This window comes from Herpailurus yagouaroundi, unplaced genomic scaffold (assembly GCF_014898765.1).
Source record: "Herpailurus yagouaroundi ecotype Mexico unplaced genomic scaffold, PumYag 141, whole genome shotgun sequence".
Taxonomy (NCBI): domain Eukaryota; kingdom Metazoa; phylum Chordata; class Mammalia; order Carnivora; family Felidae; genus Herpailurus; species Herpailurus yagouaroundi.
In genome coordinates, this window is record NW_024412396.1 from 74,077,519 (window position 1) to 74,095,707 (window position 18,189).

General features: G+C 48.2%; 1 protein-coding gene across 2 annotated transcripts in view; it reads left to right on the forward strand.

The window, feature by feature from the left end:
* TRAF3 (TNF receptor associated factor 3) overlaps positions 1-18,189 on the forward strand; it is a 113,892-nt gene that overhangs the window by 80,847 nt on the left and 14,856 nt on the right. The window contains exons 4-9 of one of the 2 annotated variants that reach the window (XM_040478299.1): positions 29-80; positions 2,908-3,012; positions 4,093-4,260; positions 11,012-11,092; positions 13,784-13,858; positions 15,433-15,525. In XM_040478299.1, the coding sequence (XP_040334233.1) occupies positions 29-80; positions 2,908-3,012; positions 4,093-4,260; positions 11,012-11,092; positions 13,784-13,858; positions 15,433-15,525 (574 nt within the window). The remainder of the gene's footprint in view (positions 1-28; positions 81-2,907; positions 3,013-4,092; positions 4,261-11,011; positions 11,093-13,783; positions 13,859-15,432; positions 15,526-18,189) is intronic. The other variant, XM_040478300.1, reaches the window with a different exon arrangement.

An 18,189-nucleotide genomic window follows, 5' to 3' on the forward strand; every position in this document is an offset into this window, starting at 1 on the left:
ATGTCTTTGCTGTGTGTTCTCCCCTCAGCTCCTCCAGCCCAAAATGTACCGCGTGTCAAGAAGGCATCATCAAAGATAAGGTATCCTTGGGGGCTTAAGAAATTCTCGTGTCAACTGCTCCCGTAGTACTGTGCGTATAGTTTGCATCCAGGGCTCCGGGCACGCTGACCGTATCTCGGGGTGTCAGGGCGGTGCTGCAGGAGCCAGGCAGGAACTGTGTCACATGGGCACTGGACACACACAGCGGCTGCTCAGCCGGGTGACCTCGGCCAGGTGCTTCACCCTCTGAACCTGTCTCCTCACCTGTGACGGTAGTGGCACCACCTCCTGAGACTCCGGGAGGTATAAGTGAAACACAGAGATGCACCTCTCGGGCCTTTGCCCCAGACAGCTGGGGTTCGGCTCCTAGAGCGCAGGTCTCGGGGCTCCGCGGGTCTTGCTGTCTGCCTGCCCCCTGCGCGTTATCTCCAAGTCCTTAGACGGATGCAGGATTTCAGCCCTGCCCTCCCCACGTGATTAGGTGTGCCAGCGAAAGCTCTCGACCTCAGTGCACGCTCTCAGAGGACTGAGCGGGGGCCTCCCACCAGCTTCCCTCCTGGGGCTCAGATCCCCACCACAGCGCCTCTGGTCATCTACGCATTGTCAGACCCTGCTAGGCACACTTTTGGTTTGAAACGACTCATTCTTAAAGTACTTAAAATATCAGTAAAAATGTGTGGTACTGATATTTTGATTGATGAACCTACCAATTTTTTAAATGTCGGTCATTAAATTGCACAGTAAAATTCTTGCTCTGGGGTTTTCCTGCCCAGAGCACTTTACATATTGGGTTTGGCATCAGGGCGGCCCAGGTGAGTGCAGTGACGTGGGGATCCAGAGCTAGGGCCCCCAGCATAAGTCCCTGGACAGTTGAGAGACAGAACGGGCAAAATGTGCACGTACCTTGTGTTCCTCAGCGATTACTGGCTGCTCCAGATTGCAGTCAGCAAAAGGGAGGGGGCTGTTAGGAAAACACGTCCCTCAACTCTACCCCTTATCCTTGCAGGGTCACTAACTTGTGAACATGGATTGGACCTGGGTGATTGAGAGAAGAGGTTCAAACAGCAGACTTGTCTGTTTCATTGTTCAGAGTTACTAGCCCTAGTTTTCAGTGGCATTGATCTGGTTTTGTTGGAGCATCTTAAATGATGCCGACTGATGCCTTGGGTCCTCATGGGAGTGTGGGGTCCAGAGCCCGGGATCAGCCTCTGCGGTCACGGTGCGGCCTCAGGCTCCACATTCGTACCCTGGGACAGTGACAGTAAATAAGCTCAGCCCTAAGATTCTGTCCTTTCACTGTTTTGATGTTTCCAACCTATGTTTTTTATCTGTAATGTTGAACTCAAATGACTTAGGGAACTTAATGCCACAAAAAAGAAACTTACTTCTTACTGGCTAAAAATACCTGTTTGGTGACTTTAGTGTGTTTTTTAAAAAGTTATGTTTATAAAGGATTAGATTTGACTCCAAATTACTTTATTTTTAACTCATAGCAGCTGTTGATTCTATTTCTTTGCCTGTGGAGTTGAGAAAGGCATGTTAAGATCCTTGTTTTGTTTACTGTTCTAGAACAGTAACATATAGAGGAGTTTCTTAGAAATGCCTGAAGACTAAGATGGTATAGACTCTGTTACTAGAAGGAGGGAGGATGCTTATTCTCTAAAGGAAAAGTAAAATTGAGGGAAGGTTTCATTTTCAAAGGGAAACATTTTCGGGGCACCTGGGTGGCTCAGTCAGTTAAGCACCCAACTTCAGCTCAGGTCATGATCTCATGGTTCGTGAGTTCAGGCCCCACATGGGGCTCTGTGCTGACAGCTCAGAACCTGGAGCCTCTTCGGATTCTGTGTCTCCCTGTGCCTGTGCTCCTCCCCTGCTCATGCTATGGTTGTCTCTCTCTCCCTCCCTCCCTCCCTCCCTCCTTCTCTCTCTCTCTCTCTCTCTCAAAAATAAATAAATATTAAAAAATTTTTAAAAGGGGGAAACATTTTCATTACTGAATTAACTTCCATCTTTGCAGTATTTATTTAAAAGAGTTTGTTTCAGTGGCTGGCTAATGCTGCCCCCTTTTTGGTGAAAAATGAGTTATGAGCGACATAGCCTTAGGAGAAAGAACCAAAACAAATGTTTTCTAAACCATCTGCAGAGTGTGATCTTTTACAGTAGTTTTGCTGTTTCTTTTTTTTTTTTTTAATGTTTTGTTTATTTTTGAGACAGAGAGAGACAGAGCATGAACGGGGGAGGGTCAGAGAGAGAGGGAGACACAGAATCCGAAGCAGGCTCCAGGCTCCGAGCTGTCAGCACAGAGCCCGACGCGGGGCTTGAACTCATGAACCGTGAGATCATGACCTGACCCGAAGTCAGACACTTAACCGACTGAGCCACCCAGGCGCCCCAGTTTTGGTGTTTCTTTAGCAAGCGATCTGAAAAGGCCTGAGTCGTAGTGGGTCCTGCCACCCACACCCGTAGCTGTCACCCACAGAGTTGACTCCTGGAAGTCTCCAGAGTCAAATATGAACCCAGTCCTGGTGTGCCCCCAGGGCAGTTGAAGTTGAAGTTACATCAGAGTCCATTCAAAATGTTTGGATGCTCCAAAGTGATCTTTAATTATTCAGTGGAACTTGTTTTCTTTTGGCTTATCTAATAAAAGAAGGTAGTTGAGGTTGTATTATTTAAATTGTGTCTCTTAGTGGGGACAGCTCCTTCATTCTACTTTAGAAATTAGAAATTAAGATAGTCCTTAATGCTTCCTGAGGTCCACTTAAGAGATGCTCTGGTGGTTTTTTTAAAGTGGCCTTGCCTTGTCTGAAGTGGCAGCGTGTGGAGATGAAGAAACATTAATCCTCTAAGACAACCGTCATTCCATTTCAGGTGTTTAAGGATAATTGCTGCAAGAGAGAGATTCTGGCTCTTCAGATCTACTGCAGGAACGAGGGCGGGGGCTGCACGGAGCAGTTGACCCTGGGACACCTGCTGGTAAGTCCCGGGGCGGTGGGGGCAGGGTTGGGCCTACTGTGAGGAAGGCGCTTCCCAAGCGTGCAGGCTGGTGGGCACCGGAAAGACCACGTTTACGTTGATGTCCAAAACACAACCAGACATGAAGGCGGCCCAAGCCGCTTGGGTACCGAGTGTTATTTTTATGACGTTGGCAGAACTGCCAACTGGTTTTTAAACACCCCCAGCCTATTTAGAATGGAAAGAAATCTGAACTGATTTTTAATTTTGGAAGGCTCATTAAAACTTTCTCTCTCTCTTTTTTTTTTTTTAATTTTTTTTTTTCAACGTTGATTTATTTTTGGGACAGAGAGAGACAGAGCATGAACGAGGGAGGGGCAGAGAGAGAGGGAGACACAGGCTCCAGGCTCTGAGCCATCAGCGCAGAGCCCGACGCGGGGCTCGAACTCACGGACCGCGAGATCGTGACCTGGCTGAAGTCGGACGCTTAACCGACTGCGCCACCCAGGCACCCCTCTCTTTTTTTTTTTAAATCATGAAACTCAACATTTTACGTCTTTTGATTAGCATCATATTTTATCCTGGAAGATATTTGAATTGGACTTTTTAAAAAAATGTTTATTTATATTTGAGAGAGAGACAGCGTGTGCACACGCGCAAGTGTGGGGGAGAGGCAGAGAATGAGGGGGACAGAGGATCTGAAGCAGGTCCCATGCTGACAGCACAGAGCCTGACGTGGGGCTCGAACTCACAAACCGTGAGATCATGCCCTGAACCAGAGTGAGACACTTAACTGACTGAGCCACCCAGGCGCCCCAGGATATTTGAATTGGAATAAAACAAAGCCCTTAGCAGATAACCATTCATTTGCCCAGGGAGGAGAGTCAGCTTGCTCCTTTGAAAAGCAGTATAGTTTGAGTAATCGCTAAATAGAATATGAAATTCATGGTCTCCCAGTATGTTTGCCACCCTTCTCTGTGAAACCTAGTCTGGTGGCGGATGGAAACATTTCTGGAGGAGTTAGCTGCGTAGAGGCTGGAATCTGGTATTTCCGATCGAATTTCTATGCCAATTAAGAATTTCGAAGCGTTTGTTTTACAGGTGCATTTAAAGAATGATTGCCAGTTTGAAGAGCTGTCGTGTGTCCGCGCTGACTGCAAAGAGAAAGTGTTGAGAAGAGACCTGCGTGACCACGTGGAAAAGGCCTGCAAGTACCGGGAGGCCACGTGCAGCCACTGCAAAAGTCAGGTCCCGATGATCACGCTGCAGGTGCCCGGCCCTCCTGTCTCCCCTGCTGCTGCTCAGTCCAGGTGTAATTTGTCACAGAATAGCGTTCGAAACGACTATTCTAAGAGGAACAAAGAGAGAAGACAGGAGTAAATAGCAGTTCTCATCTGACTTTAAGTCACAGTCCAGCTTTGTTTTTGCCCATTTTGATTTGTGTGATTAACATTTCCCCATTGCTTTGATTGACTATCCCTTGGGATGCCAAAAAAATGAAGACTGATTATCAAAAAAGGTAGAAATTTTCTTTTGTCCCAGGAAATGTCCTCAAAATCTTCTGGGATTGCCTCATCTTTTAAGCAGCTCTGGGACGTAGTCACCACTTCACTAGGGTAATTCATCCTGCGGTATTGAAGTGCAGCTGTCTGTCTTGGAGAGAGATGCAGATTTAACATTTTTCATACCTCGATTATTTTGGCACAGGTCTGTATTGTGCATGTGGCAGAAGGCAGATCCCTTATCTGTAAATTAGAAAGAGATGTTGGGAGCAGAGGACAGACTTTGAAAACAGTCAGTGGTACAGTAACCCTCAAATGTTTGTCCATTTCTGGAACAAATATTCACTGCACGCCTGCTGCGTGCTGGGCACCGTTCTGGGAGCCGGGGGTTCGGTGGTGAGGTTCACCTTCCAGTGGGAAGAGGTGAGTAACACACAGACATCCTGTGTGGTAGCAGCTTGTACTGTGAAGAACAACACACTAGCATCATGGGAAGAGGGCTGATGAGGGCTGGCGTCCCCGAGGCCGTCAGTGGCCGGTGCGGGGAGAGTGCCCTGGGTAGAGGGAACTGCCCTGGCAGGCGGGTTTCGGGAACCGCGAGAGGCCCGTATGGCTCCCAGGCCCGGGGCAGAGGCACAGTGCAGAGGAGAGGGTGGGGGCAGGCAGCGGGCAGCCGTGAGCAAGGGGGTGATGTCCGAGTTCCCCGTTACGGGCAGCGCTCTGGCAGGTGTCCCAGGTAGACGTAGGGTAAGAGGAAAACATGTAGGCAAGGCACGGTATTGGCCTGCGCAGGAGGAAGGAGGGAGGAGCCGGTGCACAGGGGCACGTTTGGAAGGTAGAGGCGGAGGGATTAGCTGGTGGCTTGACTGTGGAGAATGTGAAGGATGGCACCCAGCGTTTGCAACTAGAGCAGCTGGAGCAACTGAAGTGTCTGCGGAGGGGGGCGCAGTAGAGCGAAACAGGCTCGGGAGGGGGGTCGGGGACTTGGTCTGGGCTGCGGGTGCGGCTTGATGAGGTGGTCCTTGTAGCTTTGGCACTGGGGCCAGCGAGGAGGAGAGCCAGGGTCCGAGGACAGAGGCCTGGGGCACATGAACGCTTACAGGCTGCTGAGGGGGGAGGCTAGTCTAGCAAAGGAGTGGCCGGTGTGGAAGGGCCAGGAGACTGGTGCTCCAGAGGCAGAGGGAGCCGGAGAGTGTGGGGGCGGCAGGAAGGGCAGACGTTACTGAGAGGCGGGGGAGGGGAGAGGTTGCTGGGAGCACCCTGACTGATGGGACCAGCAGGCAGGAGAGGACCAGAGACGTGTGGCCGGGGTGTGGGGGCCACTGTTGGTTCCCGGTGGATATTGTGGAACATATATTGACCAAAATTTAGGAAAAGTTTGTTTTTCTGTAGGAAATGAGATGTACCCTAAATTCATAATCTTTATAATTTACCTTACTTTGTACACCTTTCTGACACCTGCGACTTTCTTCTCTTGTGAAATCTTTTTCCTGTATGATTTCTGTAGACATTTCTAGTTATTAAGGACTTTTCAGAACTGTGGAAAATGGGAATAGTGTTCATTCTAATTGAATAATTCCTTCAGTAACTAGATTCAAGTGAACGAGACATATGCCTAATGAGCACTACTCCAGACTTACATGTGTTGCTAGGTTGCTACCAAAGTTATACTTTGCTTCTTGCAAAAATCAGTTATCTTTATTTGCAGAATAGAACCCAGGAATTAATTTTCATTTGAGAAAGAATTGTAGTGTCGGTTAAACACTATATAAGTAACTGACTCTGAATCACAGAGGAGGCTGTAAAGAGACTTTTTAAAAAATATATTTATTTTTTAATGTTTATTTCTGAGAGAGAGAGAGAGAGAGAGCGAGCAGCGGAGGGGCAGAGACAGAGGGAGACACAGAATCCCAGGCAGGCTCCAGGCTCCGAGCTGTCAGCACAGAGCCCGACGCGGGGCTCGAACCCACGAACCGTGAGATCATGACTTGAGCTGAAGTCGGACGCTTAACCGACAGAGCCACCCAGGTGCCCCATGAGAACAGTTTTTAAACAGACACGAGAGGGTGGCTTGAGGCACATGTCAGTTTCCGTCAAGACCTGTAATAGAGATGAGGGGCGTGCCTGCTTGAGATCACTTTGGTGAACCTCTCCCCTGACACCAGCAGGGCAGTTACATGCCCGGGAGGGGACTTGCCCTGGACCTGCCCTGGGCCTCCTGTCCTGTCAGTGCTGGGATTTGACTCCCGGGTCTCATTTTGCGGCTAGGAGCACGCTTTGTTTGGTCCTCTCCTGCCGCAAGTTTATTTTCAGAAACAGCAGCCTTCTGACTTCGGCGTGTCTGCAGCCCCAGGTCATCCTGACACTCCCACATTTCCTGTGTTTTATCAAGTATGTCACATACATCAAACGTTGATGAAATACACACTGACAGAACCAAAACCCTGGGCCACTGCAGTTCATAGAATTTCTTTCCTACGTGTAAACCATGGTATTGACATTATATCAGCTGTTTTCAAGTTTTTTTAATTAATTTATTTTTTGTAATGTTTGTTTATTTTTGAGAGAGAGAGAGAGCACTAGCATGAGTGGGGGAGGGGCAGACAGAGAGGGAGACACAGAATCCGAAGCAGGCTCCAGGCTCTGAGCTGTCAGCACAGAGCCCCACGTGGGGCCTGAACTCAGGAACTGTGAGATCATGACCTGAGCTGAAGTTGGATGCTTAACTGACTGAGCCACCCAGGCGCCCCAAGTTTTTTGTTTGTTTGTTTTTTGTTTTAATCCATCGATCAGCACAAGTTAAAGTGCCAGGAGAGAATCCCTTCCACATTTTGTCTAGGAATTGTTAAATATGGTCTCTTTATTTTATTTACTTCTACTTGTTTTTTCTTTTTTTCATTTTATTTATTTATTTGAGAGAGCGCAAGTGGGGAAGGGCCAGAAAGAGAGGGGGACAGAGGATCTGAAGCAGGCTCTGGGCTGACAGTAGTGAGCCCGGTGCAGGGCTCGAATTCATGAACTGTGAGATCATGACCTGAGTTGAAGTCAGATGCGTAACTGACTGAGCCACCCAGGTGCCCCCGAATATGGTCTCTTGAAACAGTTTTGTTAATTTGTGGGAAGTCAGAATTCTAAAGATCTCATTTTGTGGGAAGGATGTATGTATTGTAATGGGAATATGTCCAGGTACAGCCACTGTGGAAAACCACTTGGCAGTGTTTTATTAGGTGGACCGTGCATGTACTCAGCTAATTAGCAGTCCCTCCCCCAGCTGTGTGAGAGAAGCTGTCACACGTACACACCAGGAGATAGGGCCACACTAACCGAGCAGAGAAATCTGGAAACGGCCCCAGGCGTCCGTCAGCTGGAGAAGGGACGCCTCAGTTGTGTGGAGCCGGCAGACTGGGACGGAGCGGGGAAATCGTAGGACGGCGTTACCAGACAACAGTGCAGGTGGGCCTGGCGCTCGTGTGACACGGGCATGAGCCTGAGAGACAGAATGCTGTGCTGGCTCTCAGAGGACCCATAGGGTAGAGTTCCGTTTTAATAAAATTCAAAAGCAATCGAAGCAAAACCGTATTTTGTTTGGCCCACATATATGTGCAATGAAATTTTTTTTTAAGCAAAGGAAGCAGAAACACAAAATTCTGATTTGGGGTTCAGGCGTTCCTCCCTGGAGGAAAGTGGGGAGAGTTGGAGAAGGGCACACAGGTCAATGGGAAGTCATTGGTCCCCTGCTTGTCCTTGGTGGCATAACTACACAGTAGACACGCCTTATGCCTTGCACATGGGTTACGTGTAATTTCATAGACCAGACTAATTCATTAGTGTGGAGAGAATTCTTATGTGTCAGTAGGTTTTCAGGTTTTTTACTGGGCGTATTATTTTCCTGGGGCCGGTGTAAGAAAGTACCACAAAGTTGGTGGCTTGGAACAACAGAAGTTTATTCTCTCACAGTTCTGGACGCCCGAAATCCAAAACCAGGCTGTTGTCAGGGCCCTGCTCCCTCCGAGAGCCCCAGGAGGGACCTTTTCCCTACTCAGATACCTTCTTCTGGGTGTGGCCCCTCCACTCATAAGGGCTCCCAGGGTTGCATTCAGAGGCCCCATCGTAACTGATTATAGCCACAAAGACCCTATTTCCAAATAAGGTCATATTCTGAGGTTCTGGAGAGACATGAATTGGGGGGCTCACTATTGAATCCACTACATTGGGCAAAAACCGTGAAAAGGCAATTCACAGGAAATAGAAATGATTAATAAATATGAAAAATACACTTAACCACACATTATTAAATAATTGCAGGGGCGCCTGGGGTGGCCCAGTCAGTTAAGCATCAGACTCGTGATTTCAGCTCAGGTCATGATCTCACGGTTGTGAGATCGAGCCCCGAGTCAGGCTCAGCACTGGGTGTGGAGCCCACTGGAGATTCTCTCTCTCCCTCCCTCCTTCTGTCCCCTCCCCGACTTGTGTGCACACACGCGCATGCACACACACTCTCAAAAAAAAAATTTTTTTTTTTAATGTAAAAAAATTGCAAATTACACTCCTGGCCTTTTCCACCTGTCAGGTGGTCAGAGATTGAAAAGTTTGCTAGAATTGACAAGGGTGTAGGAGTGTGTGTTCTATCGACAGGAGTGGGTTTGTGCAGGGTTATTTGGAGGGTGGTTTGGCAATGTCTGTCAAGATTCATTTAAAATGCCTGTCTGTACCCTCTGATACCCAAGCCTACTTCTGGAAGTCTGTTGTTCAGATACCCTTCCATGGATCTGCAGAGACACACATTTGAGGATACAGATGGGTCTGGCCCCAGCCTCGCCTCCCACCCTTCCCTCCCCACCCCCTGCCCCGGCTCCCCACCCAGCCTCCCCTTGCCTCAGTGCCGATTACCTGTGTGCTGGCCTGGGGAATGGAGGGGGATTGAGGGGTGGTTCAGGAAGGAGGCATGGCACCTGTGCATCGTTTGCCCTGTGACCCCTCCAGGCTCCTGATTCAGGGCCGCTCCTCCCACTTATACATGAGGCAGGGGGTGGAGCCATTTGTCCAGGGTTTCCCATCGAAAGACAAAGTCTAGGGGGTTCCACGCACAGCCGGGAAATGGAAAGCCAGTGTCCCCCGTGTGGTACCTCTTATGGGAGGCCTGCTGGTCAGGCTCAGCCCAGCCAAGCGCTTTCTGTTGAGCTCTGAGCAGGTGTGGCTGCGCCCTCTGGGAGCTCTCCCAAGCCCAGGAGCAGAGCAGCCTCGAATCGTGGGTGCCTTCTCTGCACTGCAGACCGTCGCACAGTGCGCTCACAGACCCCAGACTTGAAAACACTCTGAAGCAAGCTGAGTGCGGTGCCCAGCTCCACACTGTGCCTGCCTAGTCAGATTGAGGCTCTCGGCTGGTGCCCCCTGCCACCCTCCCCGTCATTCAGCTTCGCAGCAGCACAACCGTCGAGCCCTAATCTGGAAAACCGGATCAGGAGAATCAGAAGTGTCCCAGGGTCACGGAGGAAAACAGCAAGCACCCGGGCTCCCTTCTTGCTCAGTGATGCTGCCCCCAGGAGCCTGTCCCACATGTTGTGTCATGTGGCCTGCGGTCACGTGTGTTTTCTGCCTACATCGGTCTCTCTCTGGTGGCCTCGCGTCACATGTCTGGTGGTGCTCTCCAGGGTCTTGGGTTCCATGCCCTAACTTTGCTACTGATCAGATGCCCAGCAGGTGCTTCGGGCATGGGTTCAGCGGTTGCCATCATCCAGGCTCTCCAAAGTTGAAATTTGTACCATCCAAAGAAGGGCTAAAGTGGGGCACCTGAGTGGTTCGTTCAGTAGGTTAAGTGTCCGACTCTTGGTTTCCTCTCAGGTCATGATCTCACAGTTCACCCCACATCGGGCTCTGTACTGACAGTGCAGAGCCTGCTTGGGATTCGCTCTCTCCCTCTCTTCTGCCCCTCTCCCACTCGTGCTCTCTCTCGTTCTCTGTCTCAAAATAAATAAACTTTGGGGGGGGGAAAAAGGACTAAACCAAAATTTGTCCATATTTTCCATGCATTAAAGATAATCTAGGTAAGGTTTCAGGGCAGTAATTTAAAGACCCAGTGGCTCACACTGTTGGAAGTATTGGAGAAGCATCATTTCCAGATCCCAAACTGAGAGGCCAAAGGAAAACCATCCTGATCTGTGAGCAGAGGCTGGACACTGGGCTGCAGCGTGAGCAACGGCGAGGGCTGAGCCTGTCTGTGCTCTCGTGTCAGGGCTGTGTGGGCACAGAGAGGTGCTGCCCCGTGGAGGCAGCTTTGTGACTGGGCTCCCCAGATTGTCCTCACCTGTCAGAGTGGAGCAGATCTCCTGAGACACCTTACCTGTGGGCTCTTAAACTTTGAACGTGAGGATTCCTCCAAATGTGTTAGAATGACACCAAACAAGGACAGTGAGTGGAGGGTTCTCTGGGTCTTTGTGGTGACAGAGGTGGAGGTAGGATCCGAAGGGAGATGGGCTGTATGTCTCAAAGCTGATGACACCTTTTTTTTCCCCCTCCAGAAACACGAAGACACTGAGTGTCCCTGTGTGGTGGTGTCCTGCCCCCATAAGTGCAGTGTCCAGACCCTTCTGAGGAGTGAGGTAAGCGGCACAGAGAGGACGTGTTCAGCGGCTGGTGAAGTCTTTGGGACTAGTGTGCCGTAGGGTCCGTTCTTCCCAGTAGCTGAAGCCAAAGTTTTTACAGATCACGATACTGATACGTGTAGTAGAAAAATGATAACCCGTTTGTTGGGGCGTAAGAAATTTCAGAAGCAAGCAAATAAAAGCTGCAAGTGGTTAAATTCAGAGCCAGATGTTAAGAATTGAGAAGCCGGAATTACTTTATAGTGCAAGCAAAGGTAATAACTTTTTAGGTTCCCAAACAAGAAGCTATTTTTTAATCTGTAAAATAGGAATTACTGTAAGATTATCTCAAACTAAATGACTTTACAGACACTCCAGAACCATTTGGCCACATATACTGCATGGGGTTGGTGCTAAGGAGCAAGGGGGCCCACATTTCAGGGGCTGGTGAGAAGGTACCCGCACAGCCTCTCCCGGTGCCCTCGGTACGCTTTCTTGAGGGTGGGTAGATTTTACATCTTACGTTATGTTAACTTAATTTGATCGGGATATATCCAGATGGAAAAGTTCCAGGGATTCGCAAATGTTTTTGCATCCAGTACTGACCTGGAGCCCCTCTGGTTGCTGTTTTGGAAGCATCTGGGGCTCCCGTGGCTCAGTGTGCACCTGTGCCCCCTGGCCCCCACCCCCTTAGGCCCCTTAGGCCTAGGTGCTCCGATCAAAGGAGGCTGCTCACCTCAGCCTTTTTCAACAGCCTGGAATTTTACCACTGGGTATTGGGGAGGTGAGGGTCAGTGTCTCATGTCCCCACTGAGCAAGAGGACCTGTGTGGCCTGGAGGAGCCCCAGAACCAATCTCACCCACAGTGCATCCTCCCAAAAGGTGACTGTCCTAGGGAAGGGCAGGGCCTTGGCCTGGATGTGCCTCCAGGAGTAGCGTGGAAGTGCATACAGATTTCTAAAACTATGACGTCCCTCTGCTAAAGTGAATGGATGAAGAGTCTGAACTATTGAAGTGGTGACCCGGGTTTTTACTCCTTCTGAAGTTTTTACTCAGGGCTATGTCTAGGGACAGAAGCTAACCCCATTTGCCTCTAAGTTATTTTTATTTTAAAAATCTTTCAACCTGCATTTATCTCGGGTTTCTGGTGAACAATGCTCTTGGTCTGTAGATTATTCTTGTCTCTATCCGACGCTCCCGTAAAGAACGATGGCGAAGGCTCTGGGAGCAATGGTAGCCAATTCAGGGAAAAGCACAGCCTTGGATTTATGGCAGTGCCCTGAAATCAACATCAGACACACGCATCCCTGCCTTACCACTAGGAGCGGTAGCTGGATGGGTTCATGATTGTACTGGGGCACTGAAGGAGCATATTTAAAAAAAATTTTAAGCTGGCATTACCGTGCACAGTCTCATGCTCCATTTCTGTGCCAGTCTCCTGTCATCTGCCTCTTGGGTGCTTCCCTCCAGGCGCAGGCCAGAGCTTCCTGCCTGCGCTCAGAGGAACATCACGCATGCTAGGCTGCAGGCCTGTAACCACCACGACTCTGCCCAGGCTCAGAGACCTTTGGCAGACGTTGGCCCGTAGGCTCCCCACTTGCCCTTCTCTGCAGCTGTCGCAACAGGGCAAAAGAGCACTTTCCTCTCTGTCCTAAATACTGACCTGAAGGAAAAGGATTCAAGGACTCTTCATCCTGCTGCACAGAGGAGAGCCCTAGAAGGGCATGGCCATGCGCCTCTGGGAGCACGTGTGTGTGTGTGCCTGCACGTGGGGAGACACATTCCCCGGGGCCGGCTCTGCGGTGCACTTAGACACCGCCTTCCCTAACTCAGGGTCTAATTGTTTTCCATAAAGAAGATCTACCCCTAGAGTTTTCCTGATGAGAATTTCTTCAATAAAAGAAGTTGTCCTTAAATCGTATTAGCTTAATGAATAGTGCCATGTCTTTAAAATGTAGACATTTCAATTCCCTTTTCTCTTGAGGGGGCATCATAAGTGGTTTTTATTTGACGATTTGCCAACAGTTAAGCTGAACAAAGGGGTTTTTCTTACCCCGATGAGTTATCCTCTCCCAATCTCTCCTAATTTTCTTCTACCAATTAGACGTGACAATATTAAGATTCATGTTGTTAGAATGACCCTAGCGATCTGTGAGAAGCTACATGAATTTATGGCCACTCAGAGGGAAAAAAAGTCTTTTCAGAAGAAGAAAAACTCATCTCGTTATCTTGAGTATTGAGAGTAATGGTACATCGTGTAAGCTTGCTCTGAAAATACAGTTCTCTCTGTGTACCGTATATTAGGTGTGTGACCCAGTTACATCCTGAATGCTTTCTCTTTTTTTGTGTTTCATGCGATTTTTGTTTATAGTCTTTAAATGTTCATTTCAGTTCACGTTTTTTCCCTTTTTTAAATTCTGGCGCTACAGACGGCATGTCACATTTGGAACGATTTGTTCTAGAGAAACTGCAAGTTTGAGAAATGTTACAGTAACTGTATTTCTGTATTCTGGCGTATGTATGTGTATGCACGTGGCAGCAGTGTGCACTTACTGCGGGTGAGTCTAGGAGGCAGAGGACGTATGCTCGCCCGTGGCGGACGACCCCCCTTGGTGACAGTGCAGACCAGATGCTCTCTGTGCCCTTACTGTGTTTGAACGTTTTCGTACGAGCGCCTGTGCCACAACTCACGCCTCTTTCCCGTTGCAGTTGAGTGCGCACTTGTCAGAGTGCGTCAATGCCCCCAGCACCTGTAGTTTTAAGCGCTATGGCTGCGTGTTTCAGGTCAGTATCCAACATCTATCCTTCCCCGTCACTGACGTTCTGCCCTGGGAGAAAGTTACTATGTTAGCGTCTTCTCGTGCAGGTTCTGCACTTGCAGTGTTTGCAGGGGCGGGGTCGCCCTGCTGCGTGGGTGACAGAGGCCGCACGCAGCAGCCGCGGGTGCTCGCTCCCCATGCCGGTGGCGTTCTGAGATTTCAGGGGGATGCCTGTGCTGAGAAGGAGGTCAGGACGTGAGGAGAACAGCCACCTCTAAAACCAGCTGGGAAGCGGGACACGTAGAACTGACCGTTGGGGCGGGGGTGGTTCTAGAGAGAGTGTCACAGAACCTGGTATAGGTGGATACAGCCCAGACATGGTTTGAGCAGTGTGCGCATCAGCACACAGTCGCGAGGACCGCTCTCGTGTGTCCGTAGACGCGTGTCATATTATCTATGCCACACCTCCCAGCACAGCCGCGTGGAGAGGGCGTCTCCGTCACTGCCACACTGTGCTGCGAGAAACCTGTTTCTGGGGTTTTTGTTTTTGTCGTGTTTTGTTTTTAACACGTCTGAGATGGCTAGTGAATTTGAACTGAGTTTCATTTAAACGTATATCTTAATCTTAAAACTATCAGAGGGCAGTATATATTACAATTAAAGTATTTCATATTTAATTTTGTATGTTAGCAATAACAGTTATTACGAACTCAGTACAGAGATATTGGCGTCTCAGTATTTTCTTAGAAGATAAGAGTAAGAGTGACCGTAGCTTCCCCTTTGTCTCAGTCTCTTAACGAGACAGGGCCCTCACCACTGTTATGTCGTATGTAGTACCATTCATTCTGTGTATGTATATATATATGTTTATATATAGCGATACTTATATCAACATATATATATGAATATTCTATGTACAGAGTATATGTTTTGGAGATCATTAAAATGCTTTCTGTGGCTTCTTAATTTTCCAGTATCAAAACAAATTCTATTTTCATACCAATTATTTCCTTAAATATATGAAGTACTATTTCACGTGCTTACTATTACTGCTCTGAAATGGTCTCCATCTTATGTACTCTGTAGATTGTTTATGTTTTGTATGTAACTTTCCAAATATACTTAGAATAGCAAGGAACAGTACATTTCTAATACGGTGTATTTCACTACTAAGTTAATATTTTAGTAAATTATTTAGAATCCCGCTTTGGTTGCGTGCCCACTAGATTGCTGTAGCGGTAGCTAGCTATAACCACAGGTGTGTAAGCATTTTCAGTGTGCATTTTTAATGAAGAAACTTAAAAAAACGAAAATGATAGGTCTAAGATTTAATTTCTTGATATTACAAGTATGACACACAGGTGAGCAGGTGCTTGGTAAGAAGCTTGGGGAGCCAAGGTCATGAACTTGAGGTTGTTGTAGAATTAATTGCAGGGCACCTGCTCTTCCCCCGACCCCGAGCATGGCCCTTGGAAAGCTTTCTGTGGAGAAGGCTCCCTTTTTCCTGTTTAGAGCTGGTTTTAGGTCGTGTGTTAGTCTTGCTGCACTCTGTGAGGGGGGGGAACATCGGCTTGATGCGCCGCATCTTTGTTCTCGCAGGGGACAAACCAGCAGATTAAGGCCCATGAGGCCAGCTCCGCGGTGCAGCACGTCAACTTACTGAAAGAGTGGAGTAATTCTCTGGAGAAAAAGGTACGCCCCACTGTTTCTAGCTTTTGCTGGCTTTTAATAATCTCTTCAAATCATTTAAAGAAGAAAATATTTTTTATAGTTGCTAATGGTTTTGGATAAAAGAAACAGTATCAGGAGAATGTAAAAAAAAAAAAAAAAAAAGTACATTTCACCTGACCCGGAGCTTACAAATGATGAAGGCGTTTGGGTTGGTTTGTTCTTTGTTTGTTAATTGCCGAGCAAGCGTGCAGTGCCTTTTTGTTTGTTTGTGTTTAATCACATTGTGGTTACCTTAGCATTGACCTAGAACGGGGATTATCAAACTTCCAAACCTTCCTTTCTCTCACCATCAACCTCATCTTTTTATAAATAAAGTTTGATTGGAACACAGCCATGCTCATTCATTTGCCTGTGGTCCGTGCTGCGTACCCACTGTAATGGCAGAGTTTAGCATCTGAGACAGAAACTGTACAGACCTCACAGCCCGAAATATTTACCCTCTGGTTTTTTTAGTGGAGAAGTTTGTCGACCCCCAATCTGGAAGGTGACCAGCGCTAAGTGCTTCAGCTTTCTCTGTCTTTGCTAGGAAAGACAGCTAGGAAAGGCCATTTTCCTAATCCTGGCGTAGGGGCTATCGCTTTATGGAAGTTTGGAGCACGGAGCCCTTGTCCAGCGGGGCGTCTTCTCCAGAGGCCTCAGTTGCGGGGCCGGGAACTCCTCACACCTGCCCCTTGTGATACGTCTCCCCAGGGGAGCTTACTCCGTGGCATTCAGCTGGGCCAGGCCCTCTTCTCGTGAGGAAAAGGTGAAAACTTCCAAGAATCAGTAGAGAAGAAGTGGTTATAGGAGCTCTCATTGTGGCTTCTCTACAACAATAAAAACTTATGTCAGTATTCCAGAAGCATTGACTGAGAATTTGTAGTAGGAGGACACTAAGGTGAACTAGAGCAGCCTGTTTATTTTCTGAAGATCTGTAGAGATTTGAATACCTTGCTTGCTGTGTTAAATTTAACCAATTTTTTTAAGTTTATTCATTTTGAGAGAGACAGAGACAGCGTGAAGCAGGGAGGGGCAGAGAGAGAGGGAGAGAGAGAATCCCAAGCAGGCTCCGCACTGTCAGCACGGAGCCCGACACTGGGCTCGAACTCACAAAATCGTGAGACTGTGACCCGAACCAAAACCAAGAGTCGGACGCTTAACCGACTGAGCCACCCAGGTGCCCCTAAATTCAACCAACTTAAAATATAAATGTATTTGATAGAGTCTAATATTTTAAATCAAAACATTTTTATTAACTCTGACATAAAGTATTTTTTTGCTGTAAATGCTGATGCTGAGGATGAGAAGCGTTAGAAGGGTGGGCATGTCACATGTACACACGCACACGTGTGGCGGGAAGAAGGGTCTCATTTAACGGTGAAATGAAAGTTGTGTTAGAGGAGTTGTTGATGGCTTCCTCGTGAACATATAGCAGTTGCTCTGAGTGAGTGATGGTTTATTGGTAAGTCTTTTTTTCCCCTTCTGTTTAAAAAAGGTGCTCTGTTTCTGCCTTTTAAAAATTACAGGCATAGATGTCAGGACTCTGTGTCTCATTGATACTCTGTTTCTCATTTTTTAAAAAATGTTTATTTTTGAGAGAGACAGAGAGCATGTGAGCACAAGAAAGAGAGCGGGGGAGGGGCAGAGAGAGGAAGACAGAGGATGTGAAGCTGGCTCTGAGCTGACAGCAGAGAGCCCAGCTTGGGGCTCGAACTCACCAACTGTGAGATCGTGGCCAGAGCCGAAATCAAGAGTCGGGACGCTTAACCAATTCAGCCACTCAGGCGAAAAACACCCATCTTCTATATGACAGAAGCTTAAGTCTAAAGGAAATGTGGAGTACTCCAGCAAAATAGGCGGGGATAGATGTTGCTCTCGGTGAAGGGGTTCTCGGGGAAGGTCACAGGACTTGTTTTCATCTGCCGCGTGGATGGTATGCTCTGCTTCTTGGAAATGCACCTGCCAGGTAGGTTTTCCTGTGAGAGCAGGGATCCGCAGGTGCCTAGGAATTGGATTCTTTGAGTAAAACAAAGAAACAAAGAAAATTTAAATTAGAAAGCTCCCTAAATCAAGAAATTAAGAGTTTAATGTGGCATGATGTATGTTCATTAATGTGAGATGTTTCTGTTCATCCTCTGGTAGCTTGATTTGCTGCAGAAAAGAAAATTGCCATTGATTTTGGAGATATTACCGAGTTTAAAAAAAATTTTTTTTGATGTTTATTTTTCAGAGAGAGAGAGAGAGAGAGAGAGAGAGAGAGAGACAGCATGAGTGGGGGAGGGGCAGGAAGAGGGAGACACAGAATCCGAAGCAGGCTCCAGGCTCTGAGCTGTCAGCACAGAGCCCAACACAAGGCTTGAAGTCATGAACCGCGAGATCATGACCTGAGCCGAAGTCGGATGCTTAACCGACTGAGCCACCCAGGCCCCTCCTGAGACTTTTGATCAAAAACGTTGACATGTGGGTGCCTGGGTGGCTCAGTCGGTTAAGCATCCGACCCTTGATTTCAGCTCAGATCATGATCTCACGGTTTGTGAGATTGAGCCCTGAGTCAGGCTTTGAACTAGGTGGAACCTGCTTAAGATTCTCACTCTCCTCTCTCTGGGGGGGGGGGGGGGGGGGGGGGGGGGGGGGGGGGGGGGGGGG